Below are 18,385 nucleotides of genomic sequence, written 5' to 3' on the forward strand. Positions count from 1 at the left end.
GTTAAAATCTAACAATATGTGGTGTGTTCTTCTTCTTTAGTACCTCGGCCTTGGGATCATGGGAACACACCAGAATCTCAGCTTCCATTTTTTAAAAATGTGTTTGTTTATTTTATTATATTTTATTTAAGCAAGTTTCTTCTACCCCACATGGTTGTGGAAAAATGCAAATCCTGAAGGAGCAAAAGTCAGATGGCAAATAAAAAAGAACTCCACAAGTTTTTGGGTTTTTTAAAATCTCATGACTATTGGAAGCCTAACTCATGATTTTTGAATATGAGCTTTGCAATATTGCTTCAGGCACCTAGTCTTGGAAACATTGCTCTAAAATGTTATGTTGTTTTGTTTTTATTCTAAAAGAGCTGCTAGGATTCCTTATTTGCTCAGAGGAAACAAGCTATTTTATTTAAAAAATCACCTGTAAGCAAATCTCAGACAAGCTGCTTTAAAATGAATAAATAAGATGGCAAAGCAGAAGCCTGGTAGTGTTTTTAGTAAGAAATCCAAAATGGTGAGAACTGTGTGGATTTTTATTCTGTACGTATTCTGTACTTTAGCCAATAAGAAACAGGCATGAGCCTAAAATTTTAATTTCTTCTGTATCATTGATGGCTGACCAGCTGCCAGTTTTTTGATCTTTTAAAATAAGATGGTATCTGATTTACATTTTAAAGTTTGTTTATTTATTTATTTATTTATTTATTTTCCCCAGGAAAAAATGGTCAACTCTCCAGAAGGATGACTTTTGGCAGAACCTTCATTTGGTAACGTTATGCTTTTCTTTCTGATGCTCAGGGTTTTGCCAATGGAAATAGAAGCATTTCATTTTCTTTTTTTTTCTGAATAAGGTAAGGGGTGATAGAAAATCCATGGTTCCTCTTTGATGGCTTTCAGTGTGAAATGATTTGGTGTTGACAATTCGTAATGAATTATTGTTAAAGCAAATGGTTGGGAGCTGAAGCTGAAACTAGCCTAAACATTGGAACAATTTATCTAGGGACATGGAGGATTCTCTATCACTTAAAGTTGTAAAATCAAGACTGGATATATTACTGGAAGATGCTTTAACTCAAATAGAAATTATGGGCTTGATGCAGGGATTATTGGATAAGGTTCTATGGCCTGTTATGCAGGAGATCAGGCTAGATGCTCATAATGGTCCCTTCTGGTCTTAAAATCTGTGAATGAAGTCATACCATAAAAAAAGCAACCATCAAAAATGTTAAACTTGATAGAGGTCTCAGCAGAGAGTTAGGATCAAATTATCCCATCCTCCAGAAGGAGAGGCAGAATCCTCTCCTGTGAGGGGAATAATAATAATAAATAATAACAATACAAAGTACATGCATTCTGAGCTAACAGCAGGGGTAATCTGGTCTAATGCCACTGGGGTAGGATTTACCCCCTTACTTCATTCTGGATTATTCTGAGCCAGGCTTCCTGCTGATTGTGAAAGGAGCTACACACTAGACTGAGTTCTGCCACTCCTTCTGGCCGGTGCTGGGAGATCCCATTGTAGGGACCCAGTCTGTTTCCTTTACTGAACCTTTGCTGGCATCAGTGCTGCCTTTCATTATGCATCTCCTCTCTGCATAGCCTGACTTTCTGTGAGGAGAAGATACAGGCTGAGAACTAATTTATTTCAACAAAATTGAACTCATGCAGCTCACAGATTTTCTGCCCTTTTAGTTTGTGAAAGGCAGTTCAATACAGGTAATATGCCTAGCTTTCCCCTCATGTCATACCCTTTGCTGTAATAGTTTTCTAGCGCACTGCAAACTGTGTATCTACAAAGCTTTTTGATTCTAGAGATATGTTTTTTGTATCCTTTGACCTTTACATACTACAGAATGGACACAGAATTACCCTCAAGCCTTAGAGGGTGTCCATCTGGAATTAAGGCATAGAGTGGAGAGAGGTGATGGAACCAACACTACCACTACCCATAATCTCCAGGGCCTGTGGATAGAGGACTTCTATATGACTACCTAAGTCATTTACATAGCTCTAGTCCTTTCAGTGTCTAGCACCTTTTATGAGCTCAAAATCCACATAAAAGCAGAACAGAGAGAGTAGCCAATTTTTCATTTTGGTGGCTTGAACCAAAAAAGAAGAGAGAATTCCCTTTGGGTCAATATAATACAAGATGATTTTTTTTAACTTTCTTTCCAACTAAATGAAAAAGTTAAAAACAAGTTTCAGGTCAAAGGAAATTTTTTTTTAACCCAAAATGAAATATTTCATTTCTGCTGTTTTTAACCTCCTTTTTATATATATTTTTTAAATAAAATTCAGTGAAATTCTGAAAAGAAAAAGCTTACTGAAAAGAAAAGTCAAAACATTTTGTTTCAGAAGTGCCAAAACAAACTGTTTCAATGTTTCCAGGGTTTTTTTTATTCATCCAAAATAATTAACCAAAGTAGACTGACCCTTGTATAACCCAGCTTGTTTTGGTGAACAAATTATTCAAATGAAAAACTTCACCCAGCTTTACTTAAAAATACAATGACATCATAAAAGGAATATAAACACTTACAAATTATAACTAAAATTGAAGATACAGTCATGTAGTTTTCACCTGTAGGGTGGTGATGAGCTTGAGTACATATCAATTGACCTATGATTGATATAGATAGATAAAACATCTGTATGTCAAGATGTTGCTGTTATTACTGTAAATATGGTTCATTTCAGCATGTTTTGTAAACATACATATTTAAAATAGAACGTGCTCTATATTCTTCTATATTTCCTTGTTATGGGCTCTCTTCTCTCAGTATAAAAGAAAGTGTTAAAGGCACAATTTTAATGGAAAGACGTATAGGATATGGAAAACATTTGGAGTTATATTTTGGATATATTTTGAAATTGCATTGCTGCTATTTGTTTTTCATATTATAAAAGTTGATCAGTTTTGTAAAGTTTGGTATAAATTGCACTGGGCAATAAGTGTTTTGTTTATAATTTTGTTTTTGTATTATCCTCAGAAAGAAAAGTTGGAAAATAAAGGTATCAGTAAAGTTCATACATGGAATACCAGTTCTTTTGACAAGAAAATGACCAATCTACAGTGTATAGTCTGAACGTAAATTAGGGGACATTTTTAATTAAAAGAACCCTGAAGAATCGATATTATAAAATGATTTGGTCATCTGAACTTGTCATGGAGGAAACCAATCAGCTGTGAACAAACACTCTTCTTCAGATGTCTGTGTGACTGAAAGCAGTTTGTTCCGTATCATTTTGAAAAACTCCAACATGACCCACTATAGAAGATATTTTCTCATTTCTTGGAGGTGCTCCCTGATGTCTATTTTCTTGATTGGCTCCATCTGTTTTCTAGGGATATATTTGTTTTTCATTCCTAAGACTTTTAATTACTTTGTTGTTTTAGCAAAAATCAAAGTTAAAGAAAACACTGATTTGAGTTCAATGAAAAGATCTGCATTTCCTGCCAAAGAATATGACAAACCTGCGACAGCAAAAAAAAACATTTCCTTCAGAAGCAATGTTTCTAGCTTCAAACAATTCTTACTAAACAGGAAGGTAGAGGGACTAACTGTAAATGCAGCACCATTTGCTAGTGAACTCAATCCTATTCAGTCCTTTAGGTTTGTTATTAACGAAAGAGATATATGTAATGAAATAACTCCTTTTTTAATACTATTAATAGCAACCAAAGCTGATGAAAAGCAGCACAGGGAAGCCATCAGGAAAACCTGGGGAAACGAATCTGTGGTTCCAGGAATAAAGGTTGTTCGCTTATTTATGTTGGGTGCTAACGACAAAGAGCAAAATGAAGCCCTACTGAGGGAAAGCAATCAATATCATGACATCATTCAACAAGACTTTTTGGACACCTACAAGAACCTAACTCTTAAAACCATAATGGGTTTGAAGTGGGTTACCACCTACTGTGGTGGTGCAAATTTTGTCATGAAAACAGACACTGATGTTTTTGTTAATACAGAATATTTAATACAAAGGCTCCTAAAACCACTTATGCCTCCTTCACAGTATTATTTCACTGGCTACCTTATAAGAAATGGTCAGCCTCATCGAAATAATGAAAGCAAATGGTACATGCCAAAGGAAGTCTACTCAGCTGAGCGGTACCCTGATTTTTGTTCAGGAACTGGGTATGTTTTATCAGGAACCCTGGCTGCAAAAATTGTCAAGGCATCTTTAAAAGTAAAGTATATATACTTGGAAGATATTTATGTAGCTCTTTGTCTTGAACAAGAGGGAATTAATATGGTACCCCCACCTGAAAACTACTTGTTTAATGTATATAAAGTCCCATTTTCTCCTTGTACATACAGCAGACTGATTACCTCCCATGGAATTAATCCAGATGAACAGATAACATACTGGGAAACATTGCAAAGTAACAAATATGTCTGTAGTAAATAAAGCAAATGTATGGCAGAGATTGTCTGGGATTACGATATTGGCTTCTACAGTATTTCAGCCTTATCATTGCTGAATAAAAACAATGAGGAGTCCGGTGGCACCTTAAAGATTAATAAATTTATTTGGGCATAAACTTTCATGGGTAACCCCCCCACACACTTCTTCAGATACATGGAGTGAAAATTACAGATACAGGCATAAATATATTGGCACATGAAGAGAAGGGAGTTACCTTACAAGTGGAGAACCAGTGTTGAGAAGGCAAATTCAGTCAGGGTGAATGTGGTCCACTCCCAATAACTGATGAGGAGGTGTCAATACCAAGAGAGAGAGAATTGCTTTTGTAGTGAGCCAGCCACCCCCAGTCCCTATTCAAGCCCAAATTGATGGTGTTAAGTTTGCAAATGATTGTAGCTCAGCAGTTTCTCTTTGAAGTCTGTTTTTGAAGGTTTTTTTGTTAAAGGATGGCTACTTTTAAATCTGTTATTGAATTTCCAGGGAGATTGAAGTGTTCTCCTACTGGCTTTTGTATGTTACCATTCCTGATGTCTGATGTGTGTCCATTTATTCTTTTATGTAGAGACTGTCGAGTTTGGCCAATGTACATGGTAGAGGGACATTGCTGGCACATGCTGGCATATATCACATTAGTAGATGTGCAGGTGAATGAGCCCTGATGGTGTGGCTGATGTGGTTGGGTCCTACGATGGTGTCGCTAGAGTAGATATGGGAACAAAGTTCACCATTGAACCTTCTATGGAGGAAGAGACAGACTTGACACAATATCCTTCATTAAGGTTTCCATTTAAAGTATATTTACAAAAAGAAACCTTTTTTCATACTGAAGTTTTATTTTACCCCACAGAACAACTTCAGCATAAATACAGTTTTAGTATAAATGTGATTTTGGGGAATTGGGTTCTGCAAGGACTGATGAAGGAACAGAGTAAGTAATTGATGTATGTGTTTATTGTGTGGAATAGTGGATTTTTGCATGTCCCTTTCACTGGGTGAGGGGAAAACCTGCCACCTACCTATTGGTGCTGGAAAGACTGCAAAAGTGGGAGGTCAAATTTGAGCAGCGTTGCAATGCCATGGACCAGGTCACAATGCCCACGCTTCAATGCTCCTTGCTCAAATTTGGCCTGCCCACCCCTCCATTATGCCAGCAGCAAAGGGTGTCTGTGCTATTATGCCACACAGCTCTAGCCAGGGGCAAAGAGAGAATCTTAGCCCCCAGCTCAATAAAAAGAAGCCACAAGCTACAAGCCAAAAGCTAACCAACAAGCAACTCACAAGCCAATTAAGCCAAAAACAAGCCCAATTTCTGTGTTTATTCTGCGGGTTTGGCATGTCTGGGCCTGGGCCTTAGAACCAGTGGAAGGAGATGGGGAGACATCTGACAAGGAACAAGGGTATAGGGGGAGATCTGGGACTGGCTGGGCAAAGAGACTGGGATGAAAGGAGAGGGAACTAGTTTAGATGAAGAGCCTGGGGAGTGGGATTGGGACTGGGAACCAGTGGTGATGGGGAACGTGGGTAGGGCAACTGGAAGCAGGATTGGGGAAAGAACCAGATCAGAGGAGGAGCTGTGAAGAGGAAAACTGACTGGCCTGGCAAGGATACTGGGGCTAAGGAGCTCTGGTGAGGCAGCTTCTAAATCTGCCCTCTCCTGAGACTGCCCAGCCACTGATATTGGGGAGCTCAAGGCTCAATTCAGGCTTGCTAGCCTGTGGGCTCACCTGTACACATCTTCCTGATTTCACCTGAACTTCCTCCTATGAAGCTCTTACAGGACTCCATGTTCATACCTCCCATTTCTGGGTGGTGGTTGTTCTCCCTCATCCCCCATGCTCCCAAGAATGCCTTTATTATGTATGTATGTATGTATGTATTATATTGCTCACATACAAGAGTTTTCTTTTAAAATAATTAAAGCAGTCTTCAAGGCTTTGTGTGGAGAACTAATCCTTTCTATGAAGTCTGTTCAAGCATCCCTCATTCCTTAATGCTTTGTTCTGTAAAATAATGGTTCTTTGCTTTGTGACTATCCAAATGTCTTAGTAAAAAATAAAAATTAAAAAAAAAAGATTAAATTTATTTAAGCCTTTGAAAACTGGAAAGTAAAAGTACCTTTTTTAATGTAAATACTTTTTTAAACGCTTAATTTTAATTACATTTGTAGTATTTAAATAATAATGCACTGCGGCTTTACTCAAATTATTTATAGTGAGACATCAACAGCTATACAGCCACCTCTTGGGTGGAGCACAGGACCAGTATAAAAGCCCTAAGCAATACTGAGCAACAAAACACACACTAACAAATAAATAAGATAATAAATAATATTCTTATAAACCCTTTTACAAGGTTAATGTTTGCTTTAATTGTAAGTGCTCTGGGCCTGAATCTCCACTGCACTATGAGGTTATTTACACCTGTGGGGTGTGGCTGCAAAACCCTTTATACCTACTTTGCAGAGGTATATAAGACTACACAAGATGCAAGGCAGTAGAAAATCAGATAATCTGGTGAGCCTGCTGCAAATTAAGCACCATTTTTCTTGCATCTTATTTCTTTGTCAAATGATAAAAAAGAAAATGTAAAATATACCAAATCCATACGTTACGCAGTCATTGCATAATAGTCTGATTCAAGAAAATGTATCCAGCTGGTATTGACTAATGAGAATTAATGCCAGGATGTTTCTGCAAATAATACAGCTGAAATGTGTCAGAAACTTGCTTCACCAGCCCCCAAAACAGCCTAGGGATCAAGGGTGGCTTAAAGTTGCTTTAGCCCCCATACTCCATCCCCCCCATATTCTCCTGTCTGTAAGTTCTGTGTGATGCATTAGACGTGCAGTGCTGAATCTCACTTTAAAGAACAAGCTCAAAAGGGTGCTAATGGTTCAGTATTTGTTGTTATTGACTGAATCAAAAAGGTTTATTTGATATAAAAGATTCCAAATAGTTGCTCCATTTTATGATGTTCATATTCAACCTATTTGTTCTATTGTGCAGGTTTTCCCCCATAATCCTATATCCTAGCTGTGGCTCACATATTCAAAATGTCTAATGCCTGAAATACCTGAATGAATGCCTGAAATGTATCCTCCTTGAGCAAGTGATATTAAGTGAGTGTTTGTTTTAGTTCACTTGCTGGAAAAAGGAAATTACCAAGCATATCAAAACAAAATCCAGTGTGTCTTTTTTGTGTTTCTTTGTAAACTCACAAACATGCAAACTCCAATTTTCGGGTCTGTAAGCAAGTATGAAGGAAGGAGTAGGAAGCTAAGAAAATGGCTTCACACAAGTTTTTTTAATTCTCCAATCCCAGGCCAGCCTCTGGACCACTCCAAATTCTGCCAGACTGAATGTGGAAATTAAGCAGTTTAGTTTTCATTATTCAGCCTTCACTTTTCCTTAGTTTTATTACTTATGAATTGCTGCTAATTTATTTAATGTAGCTAGTTGACATAACTAGTTAATTAGTTTTGATTAGTGAGTACTAAACCAGTTTTCTACTAATTTTTCAAAGACAATAAGCCAGGCTTTGTTTGGGAATACAGCTGGATATGAGGATGTGCTCAGTCCTTGTATAATTTTCAAAGATTAGTTAAGTCAGCTAGTTACACTGAGTAAAGAGGCAGTAAACAAGTTAATTTTTCATTACCAAATAGTGATAAAAAATAATGCAAATTAAACAAGTATAATTTACCTTACTCAGTTGGCAAATCAGTGTGAGTGAAGATTCAGACCTACATGGTGTGTTATGCTGGAATATTGCTATGCACTGGTAGAAACTGAGGCAAAATAAACTATTTTTCAGAAAACTTGACAGTAGGATTTGGCAAATTCTTGTTAGTGTACCTGGATGATAATGCTGTCTGCAGCCACGTATACGAAGAACACACCACACTCAAGGTAGGAGTACACAAGCAGAACAGGCACACAGCTATTATGCTGGAATGTATCCCTTCAGAGTTATGATAGGGAGATGCTGTTGTGACTCACGGACCTCTTGATTCCAACTGATAGAGAGCACAGGGGTGGCCAAACTTACTGACCCTCTGAGCCACATATGATAATCTTCGGAAGTTTAAGAGCCACAAGACATGCATAACGTGCCCCACAGGGTTGTGCCTTTTTAGGTGTGGGTCTTGTGTCCCAACGCCCCCCTGCAGGACTAAAGCCCCAAGACTCCTCTCCCTCCAGGACAACAGTCCCTAGCCCCACCACCCTGCCACAGGACAGAAGCCCCTAACTCCACCACCCCCACCACAGGACAGAAGCCCCAAGCTCTTCCCCTCTCCCTCCCACCCCCCTGTCTGGTAGGTGTAGAATGAGGGGGAGGCATGGAGGGCTTTGTGAGCTGCACTTTATCTGTAAAAAAGCCACATGTGGCTCATGAGCCGCAGTTTGGCCACACCTGGTATATAGGGATTTGGGAACCCAAAAGGGGGTCATAGGAGCTCTCTAATGAAATCCTGTGTCATACTGGTCACCTTATTCATTGTAAGATGTATATACAGGTGATATTTAAGGAGTTGTGTGTCTGGAGAAAAAAATTGTTCTTAAAGCATGTAAAGTGACCTATCTTAGACCAACAGGAGGTTTAAAAACAAAAGTTTGTCTCTCTGGTTACATGTAAATGAAGTACTGTCTGATTCACAAGAAGGCCCATTTACTTACTTATGGAGGGATAAGAAATCAACATGAAAGAAGCATATGGGGGGAAAAAACAAACCCATAGGAGAGTTATGTTGTTTGCAAACTAAAACATTGGCTTGGAAAAATATTTATCCAGGGTTCAGAAGAACCCCAGGTTATTCCTTCAGTCTGAAAGGACAAGCTGTAAGTGGGCTTGATCTTATGAAAAGGGGTATTTGCCTGAAAAAGCTGGAGAAAGAACTCGATGTAAGCTTTCTTGTAGGAGATAGGGGAATGACTTGTTAGTGAGCTTTCCTCTCCAGAAAGCGGGTTATGATTATGTTTTGTATATAACTGTTTGTTTCCCCTTTTCTTATGCACTATGACTTGAATCTCTGTACTTTGAGAATAAACTTTGGTGTGGATTACTCAAGGCCGTTCCAGCGGGCCATCCAACTCTAGTATTATAAGTGGTTATTTAAATCATTCCCATGTGTATTATGCGTAACATAATGCAACTTCGCTGGTGGCCCCTTATCTGTGCTCCTCTGGTTGTGTGTATGGTGGGTGTGTGCCTGGGCAGCTCTCCTGATCGGAAGTGCTGATGTGTTGTAGCGCTTAGAGGAATACTAAATCTGGGATCCACTTCAGCCTGTTCCTTCGGCCCTTTGCCTGGTTTCGTTCCCTACATTTCCTTTTACACACATGTTCCTTCATTTGTTTCATGATTCGTTGGGCCGCATGTTGCATGGCACATGGAATGTCGCCGACATGTTTGTACTCTGAGCAAACAAACAAATAGCACATCCTAAGCTATATCAAAAATATTCTGAGCAAAACAACAAACACAGCAAATCCAAACAATCAAGCCAATGACACAATCACCAGCCATGGTGCCATCCTGTCCTGGACTCCAATAGTGTGCCATCTGCCTCCTAATCTCTATAGTTAAATGGTGGTTTCTGTCTTGATTAAATATAAAACATGTGTTATGTCTGTCAGATTAAACACCACAACAAACATGAACATCACAACCCACAATCCTCCAAACACCACATGCCATATACCTACAATAGCAGGTAATCAATTAATGCTCTATTATCTAATATTACTCTATTAAATACTGTGGCCCTGCTGTGATGCAGCATACTGAGACCAGGCATGTGAGGCACTGCATGCCTAGGAGAGGCCTCAAAGGCAAACATAGCAGGAGGTACAAAAGGGAGGCCTGTTCGACCTAGGGACAATTTGGGTAAAACAACACAACAACATACACAACAATAACATACACAAAACAACAATACAATACAACACAAAGCAAAGAAAAACATGAAAGAATTATCAATCAAAATAGGCAAAGATAATTTGAGTAAATTCTCTGCGCTGCTTGTTATTTCTCCAGCATTTGCTGAGCCTGCCTGGCTTTCTGCCCGCCACCTGCCCCCAGGTAGGTTTTGGTTGGCCTCAGTTAAGTTGCAGTGGAAGTTTGTCTTTGATGCCTGATTCATTGTGCCAGGCGTTTGTATTTTGATGACGGACTTTCTTGCACCCAGCAGCATGGCAGGGAGCAGCATGCCCCAGCATAGCCCCGTCACTAGGGAGGGCCTGGAGTGGGCCATCTGGGCTCTGCCTATATTGGGAACGGGGGGTCTGGGCTTGGCCTATATTTGACAGATGGGCATGGGGATGGAGTTTCCATCTTAAATGTTTTTCAGTTAAATGTATTATTTAAGTAAAATTTAAAGTAATTAATTAATTGCTTTATCCCATGGTCCCCCACTCGCTTTTTTGTTTTTTTTGTTTTGCTGGCCCATCATACTGTTTATTTTTGCTTTTTTTTGTCCTTACTTGTATAAAAAAATGGAACCTAATAAAAGGCTTTCGTTTATACAAAATACAAAAAATTGAAATCTGTAAAAATAAAAAATGTGAAAAAATCTGAATCTGTAATTTAAATCCCATTTTTAATCTGTCGTTAATCTGAGCAAAATATATATAATATCAATAACAGCAATTTTATATTAATTGCCCCATTGATATGGTACAAATATAATGGGATGGTAAAATAAATGTAGCAAAAAAAAAAAAAAAAAAAAAAAAAAAGAATAAAAAAAAAATAAAATAGGAAAAAAAAATAAAATAAACAAAATTTGGGTTAATACCCAACTAAATAAATAAAAAACTTTACAATAAATACAAAACATTTGAATTATTATTGAAGAAGATAAAAAGGAATCAAAAAAAACTTCACTAAAAAATCAAAAATGAAAAAAAATAAAATGATATCAAAAGACAGAGAAATCAATGGAATCAAAAAAACTAAAAAAAAAAAAAACTGAAAAATAAAACTCAGTAAAGCAAACGCACTCATGAACAGGACAGGATAGGAGGCTGGAAACCCCCCCTCAGCTCTCCCCTCTGCCCCTCCCATCCTGGCCTCTGTCACTGGAGGCTGGGCCAGTAGCCTTTATCTCTCTCCTCCTTCCTCTCCCTCCCTCCTCCTCCCTCCATCTCCTCTGGAAGGGACAGCTGAAAAATTCAGCTTGAAAGAGCCATCCATCATCCATGCATGCATCATGGTCATCACCACCCACAGGGCAGTAGCAGCTCAGAGGGTAAGGAGGGAGGGGGCAGAGGGGGGGGTGAGAGAAGAAGCCTGGATATGGATCTCCAACCCTGATGAATCCAGAGCCTCTTACCTGTACATCCCAGGAGCCACAGGAGCCATTGCACTCGCACAGGCTGCTCGCAGCCCTAGCCCTATATCTTATCCAATCTTCTACTGATAGTGATGTACCAAGTACATTGTGATTACCATCATGATTGATTTCAATAGCTTTTTTAACTAACTGAGGAAACTGGCCTGCCAGTCTGTCCAGTAATATAATATCTTCTTTTGCTTTGCTGCTGCGCTGAGCTGAGCTGATTTCCCACCCACCTCCCAAAGCTATTTTAGCCGGGTAGCGGCGTTGGGTCGATGCATCGAGGCTTTGGTGAGGGGGGGGGCAGGGGGGGGTCACCAGATGTCCAAATGAATGAAGCCAAGTCAGTCAGTCTCCGTGGAGTGAGTGTCGTGAGCCGCCCCCGGGCTGGGTCTATTTATTATTTATTAGTTACATAAATCATTCTATTATGCGCATGTGTGCTAATATAATCCACTTAACCGCCTCCCATGATTGGTGTGCCTTATGCCTGTGTATTCAGTGGTATGCACCCTGGTGGGGCGCTTTATCTGTGTGTCTGATCAGAAGTGTGGGGTGGGAATCACTCCGCCGCTCTAAAATCGGAGCATTTTCCCCCTTAGCGCTTAGGAAGTGTAACATTCCTACAAAACTTATTCTTGTTTTCATTGTAAATATTACTGTGCTGTGTGTTCAGCAAAGCCATGTTCTAAGGCAGTGTTCTCAAAGCCGGTCTGCCGCTTGTTCAGGGAAAGCCCCTGGCAGGCTGGGCCGGTTTGTTTACCTGCTGTGTCCGCAGGTTCGGCTGATTGCGGCTCCCACTGGCTGTGGTTCACTGCTCCAGGCCAATGGGGGCTGCAGGAAGCAGTGCAGGCCGAGGGACATGCTGGCCGCCCTTCCCGCAGCCCCCATTGACCTGGAGTGGCAAATTACGGCCAGTGGGGGTGGCGCAATTGGCCGAATCTGCAGACGCGGCAGGTAAACAAACCGGCCCAGCCCACCAGGGGCTTTCCCTGAACAAGCAGTGGACCGGCTTTGAGAACCACTGCTCTAAAGGTATAACTAGTACATGTAACTAGGCCTAGTAATTCTGTGAGTGTTTAGTGGATATCGGGCTGGACACTGGAAGTGTCAGTTGAAAGACTTGGGGGTTACTGTGTGCCTATCGCTAACCTGTACAGAGAAATGGAGGTCTGCAGTGCTTGTGTTCCCAGGGGCTGGTGCTTTCAGAGAGCTGATCCACAGCAGGCACAGATAAGACTTCTTCACACGAGGGGCAGAGAGTGATGAGGTGTCTCACAGCCTTGGGGACCTTTTGGAAGTGTCACAAATTTATAATAAAGGAGAAGAAAATAAAATGCTGGTAGAACATTTAACAGCAAGATATAAAATTCTATTACCTGGACATCAACTACATACAGAATATTCACATAACTAAAGGAGGAGATAATGCTTAACAAGGTAAAATGTCTATATAAGTCAGTTACTTTGAGCCTCCAACCAGCCAAAAATATAAGAGATAAGCATTGGTTCACTGGAAGAAGCAACTGGCTTGGTTAATTGTGAAATTGTGAAATTACAGAAAATCAGGTCTGACGGTCTGGAAGGAATCACATGTGCACACACTCATGGTATCATGACTCAGAGGTAAAGCTCAATTATGGATGGTACAAACTGCACCTGGCTAAAGAGTGAAGAGCCCAGAGGATTTCTAGCAGGATCACTGTGCCCCGCAGGAGTTGTAGACAAATGTGGCACCTTCTCTCAAGGAGCTGAATGCTCTTTCCTATTCTGCTGTGTGTGGAGCAGGACAGAAGACAAATCCAATGCCCCCCATTATCATCCTCTATATGGAAAGAGAGGCAAAATAAAATGTTTTAATTGTCTTTAAGATTACGTAGAAGGAAATGTGCCTTTTGCTTTGTGCACCACAATGGGGAAGAGGAAAGAAGTGTTGCCAATTCACATGATTATTTTTTTAAGGACCTCATGATCTGGAATGTTTTCCTCGTAGTCTCAGCTGCTGGAGTTGAACTTTTTGAAAATCTCAGCTTTCATTTTAATAGAAAAGGGAAGTGTCTATCTCTCGTGATTGCAGAAAAAAAGCTTGGAAATGTAAACTGAGTACACCTTAAAGGCTCAGGAACCAGAAGGAAAATTAAAGAAAAACCTAAAAATGATTATTTTTCAAAAATCTCATTCTTTCATGATTTATGATTGAATGTTTGGGGTTGACATTACTAGGAAAGCGATTTGTTTTTGCTATGGGCTCAGTGCAATTTTTCGTTCATATGGCTTATCAGTGAAGAGTATGCCTGTACTCCATAAACAACTAGTACCCTGCTTTCTTTATAAAAAGACAGCCATCCACCAGGTGAGCGTCAGTCTTTCAGGTGGACCAATAGCTAGAAAGGGCCAAATTCCAAACTCCTGGAAAGTTATGCACATTTTTCCAAACCTTGCAGGTCTTGGAATCCAGACTTTATATCAGGCTAGCTAACGAGATTTCCTATATCTTCAGTTTTCATTCAGATACAAATGATGAAAACTGGTTGGAAATGGGAATTTCTATTCTGTGGGGAATTCCAACATTTAAAATCAAATAAAGAAATCACAATGATTGTGCAGAAGTAGTCTAAACAAAATTCCAAAAAGCTTTTTGATTCAAAATCATCAAAAAGTTTTGGATCCATAGTGTTGATTTCATTGACCAAGTTTCAGCTTGTATATTAACATTTTAAATAGAAAATATTATACTTAATAACAATATAATATTTTGTATAATATCAAAATGAAGTGAATCAAAACAACTCTATCAAAATGAAATGTTTCAACATTGTGGATGTGAAATGTTATGAATGTTTCCTGTTGAAAAATTCCATCTAATTTGACACATTCCCATAATTTTTTTCAATTTTGACAAAATACCATTTTTGTTTGTTTTTGACCAGCTCTACAAAATACTCCTGTTCTTTTTGCGGATACAGACTAACACGGCTGCTACTCTGAAACCTTTATTTTTTTTGTACTTCTGAAAAAGAGCAAAAAGCACATTGAAATGAAAAATGATGTTGTGCTTTTTAGTTTTAATTTATTTTGGTTTTGAACTTCAAAAGTAGATCAGATTTGGTTCAAGTGTTTAGCAAAGGTTCCAGATCTTATTTTATCAGAATGTGTTTCTCCCATTCCTAGTAATGATCTTATAATGCTTCAATGTGCATTACTGGGCATAGAGTATGATATACTGACTTCAAAAATTGCCCTTATGCCATTGATAAACCTAGAAATATCTCATTTTTACATATAACTTAGCCATATTTCTTTTCTAATACAGCTATATTTAAGGAACATATGTCTGTGTTGTTTTTTCCTTTGATTGTTATATTGTTTCAACCTTCCCACATCATCATAGTGTGATTTTTTCAAAGTCTGAGAACTGAGAACCTAAGCTTAAAAAATTCCTCTAAAGAAATATTTTCTCCTACCAATAGACTGCCCTTTTTTCCCCTCCCTCTCACCCCCCATTTGAAATCTTGCAAACCGTTTAAAGAAAGTAAGTTAGTTACAGAATGGATTGTGATGACCGCTAAATGTTACAAATATATATATATTGGCCTAGCATATTTTTGGGACATCTCAAGGTACATCTCTCTGTACAAGAAGGAAGAAGTGGAGCTTAGTGTGGCAAATATATTGTATATAAACTAAGAAGAGAGAAATTTGCTTATTTCTAAAAATATACTTTAGACCAATGAAGCTAACAAGCTCCAAATACCCAGAGAAATCACATTATGAAAAGTTGGCAAAAAGTGAATATACCAGTGGGAGATAAGAGGACTCTAGTGTACGCATAAAATGCATGATGCATTTTTTTAAGTATATATTGTTTATAGTTTAGTGTTATTGAATGGGAAAGAGTTATGCAGACACAACCGATTACAAACTCAGGGGGAAATTGTTTCCTATCTGTACTACAGAAAGATTTTAAATTGCTACATTAAGGTATTTCAGGTTATGTGACTTTGCTAACTCCTTTTGTGCTTGTTTTATATCAAGAAGTAAACTGAAGTTGCTTGCTAGGGAATATTGCCATTGATTTCAGTAGGAAACTTGACACAGTTAATCATGAAAAACTGCTTCTAAAAACTGTATAATTACAAGATTGGACAGGTCCAGTCATCATATTTCTAGTAATATCTGTTCAATAAGAAAAAGTGTTATAAATTTTCTGGCAGCTGCTTTGGGTGAATCATTTTTCATTCCTACAGTCTCTCAGCAGTCAGTTTTTAACACTTGGTTATTTACTGCATGTTTGTGCATTTAAAATTCACCAAGGAGAAATGTCATGGCATTACTTTATTTATTTTTTTAAAGAGAAAAATGCATATAGAAGAAAAAAGATGAATTTAAGAGTGATTTTTAGGATGAGGCAACAAAGTTGGAAGAATATTTAGCAAAATATTGAATATGAAACTAAGGAAAAGGTAAAAGTATTCAAAAACTCTCATCAAAATCTAAATCTTTGCACAGAATTATTCCTATCAGGCATGTAAGTAAGGGACAGTCTTCTTCTTTATCTTAAATGTCTAATGACTACTCTCTGAGGCCTGGTCTACACTAGGAGTTTATGTCGAATTTAGCAGCGTTAATTCGATTTAACCGTGCAACCGTACACACCAGGAAGCTAATTAGTTCGACCTAGGGCTCTTTAGTTCGAATTCGGTACTCCACCCCGACGAGGGGAGTAGCGCTAAATTCGACATGGCTATGTCGAGTTAGCCTATGTGTGGACGGAAATCGACCTTAGTAGCTCCGGGAGCTATCCCACAGTGCACCACTGTGTTGACGCTCTGGACAGCAGTCCGAGCTCAGATGTTCTGATCAGCCACACAGGAAAAGCCCCGGGAAAATTTGAATTCCTTTTCCTGTCTGGCCATTTTGAATCTCAATTCCTGGTTGGACATCGGGGCGAGCTCAGCAGCACTGGCAGCAATGCAGAGCTCTCCAGCAGAGGAGTCCATGCAATCTCAGAGTAGAAAGAGGGCCCCAGCATGGACTGACCGGGAAGTCTTGGATCTGATTGCTGTGTGGGGCGATGAGTCTGTGCTTTCGGAGCTGCGCTCCAAAAAACGGAATGCAAAGACCTACGAGAAGGTCTCCAAAGCCATGGCACTCAGAGGATACAGCCAGGATGCAACGCAGTGCCGCGTGAAAATCAAGGACCTGAGACAAGGCTACCAAAAAATCAAAGCGGCAAACGGATGCTCCGGAGCCCAGCCCCAGACATGCCGCTTCTACGAGGCACTGCATGCCATTCTCGGTGGGTTTGCCACCACTGCCCCACCAGTGACCGTGGACTCTGAGGATGGGATAGTGTCGACGGGCAGTTTCTCGGCGATGTTCGCGGATGGGGAAGATGAGGAAGGGTTTGTGGAGGACGAGGCAGGCGACAGCGCTTACAATACTGCTTTCCCCGACAGCCAGGATCTCTTCATCAGCCTCACAGAGATCCCCTACCAACCCTCCCCGGCCGTTAACCCGGACTCCGAATCAGGGGAAGGATCAGTCGGTAAGTGCTATAAACATGTAAACATTTATTTTTAAAAAAACAGGAATAAAAACTATATGAAAAGAAGGTCAATACATATAGGGATCGAACAGAAATCCTCTTGGGACAGTTCCACGAAGCTCTCATAGAGGTACTCGAAAAGCCTCCGCAGGAGGTTCCTGGGGAGAGGTGCCTTATTGGGTGCTCTGTGGAAGCACACTCTTCCGCGCCAGGCCATCCTGAGGTACAGTGGGAGCATTGCCTCGACCAGCATGGCAGCATAGGGCCCTGGTCTGTGCAGGGATTCACGCAGCATGCGCTCTCTGTCTCTCCTAGTGACCCGCCTCAGGGTGATCTCGCTCGGCGACTGCTGCATCTAATTAGGGGAATTACTGTAATGTTACTATTGTGAATGCTTGACTTTTCCTTTGCATAACAATGACCGTCGTTTAACAGCCACGTGGTGGAGGCTGCAGAGGGAAAGCATACAGGGATCTTTCCCGGGGACAGCCGCGAGGGGCTGGAACAGGGTCAGACTTTATGCTTTCCAGATTGCCTGCAGCAGGAGGGCACTGCTATCCATTAACTGTTAAGCAGCCTAAAGTTTACGGCTTACCAGGCCTGGCTGCTACACGGATTCTGCTGTCCTGCACCACTTGTCCGATCTCCAGTGCAAGACCCCAGGCAATGAAAGCGAATGCCAAAAGTTCGAACTTGTCCTGAGAGCACATGAGATAGGTGCCCTGTATGGTCTTGTTCACAGAAACTGAGTAGACTGTGTTCAGTGTTCGCAAACATGTATCTTTGGAAGGAAATCACTTCCTTTTTCCCATCACACAGCTGCTGCTCTTTCCCGAACTGCCCCGGCATCCCCCTCACAGAGGCTGGCGCAGATTAGGCGGCGAAAGAAAAAGACTCGGGACGAGATGTTCGCTGAACTGATGGCCTGCTCCAGAGCCGAGGCGGCCCAGCAGAGCCAGTGGAGGGAGACCCTCTCTCAGCAGCAGCGCTCACACAGCGAACAGGAGGACAGGTGGCGGCAGGAAGACCAGCAGGCGACTCAAACGCTGCTTGGACTAATGAGGGAGCAA

The 18,385-nt window shown here is 40.2% G+C and overlaps 1 protein-coding gene across 2 annotated transcripts; it reads left to right on the top strand.

The window, feature by feature from the left end:
* The first annotated feature begins 718 nt into the window (after window positions 1-718).
* On the top strand, window positions 719-4,784 carry LOC120370601 (beta-1,3-galactosyltransferase 2-like). Of its 2 annotated transcripts, none has more exons than XM_039485611.1 (2): window positions 719-848; window positions 2,988-4,784. In XM_039485611.1, exon 2 carries the CDS (start codon window positions 3,259-3,261, stop codon window positions 4,411-4,413), a length of 1,155 nt encoding a protein of 384 aa, XP_039341545.1. In that variant the 5' UTR covers window positions 719-848; window positions 2,988-3,258; the 3' UTR covers window positions 4,414-4,784. The 2 variants fall into 2 exon arrangements, with proteins under 2 accessions (XP_039341545.1, XP_039341546.1); XM_039485612.1 differs by having other exon boundaries at window positions 722-764.
* Window positions 4,785-18,385: the final 13,601 nt, after the last annotated feature.

The sequence above is a fragment of the Mauremys reevesii genome, linkage group 8 (genome assembly GCF_016161935.1).
Source record: "Mauremys reevesii isolate NIE-2019 linkage group 8, ASM1616193v1, whole genome shotgun sequence".
Classification (NCBI taxonomy): Eukaryota; Metazoa; Chordata; order Testudines; family Geoemydidae; genus Mauremys; species Mauremys reevesii.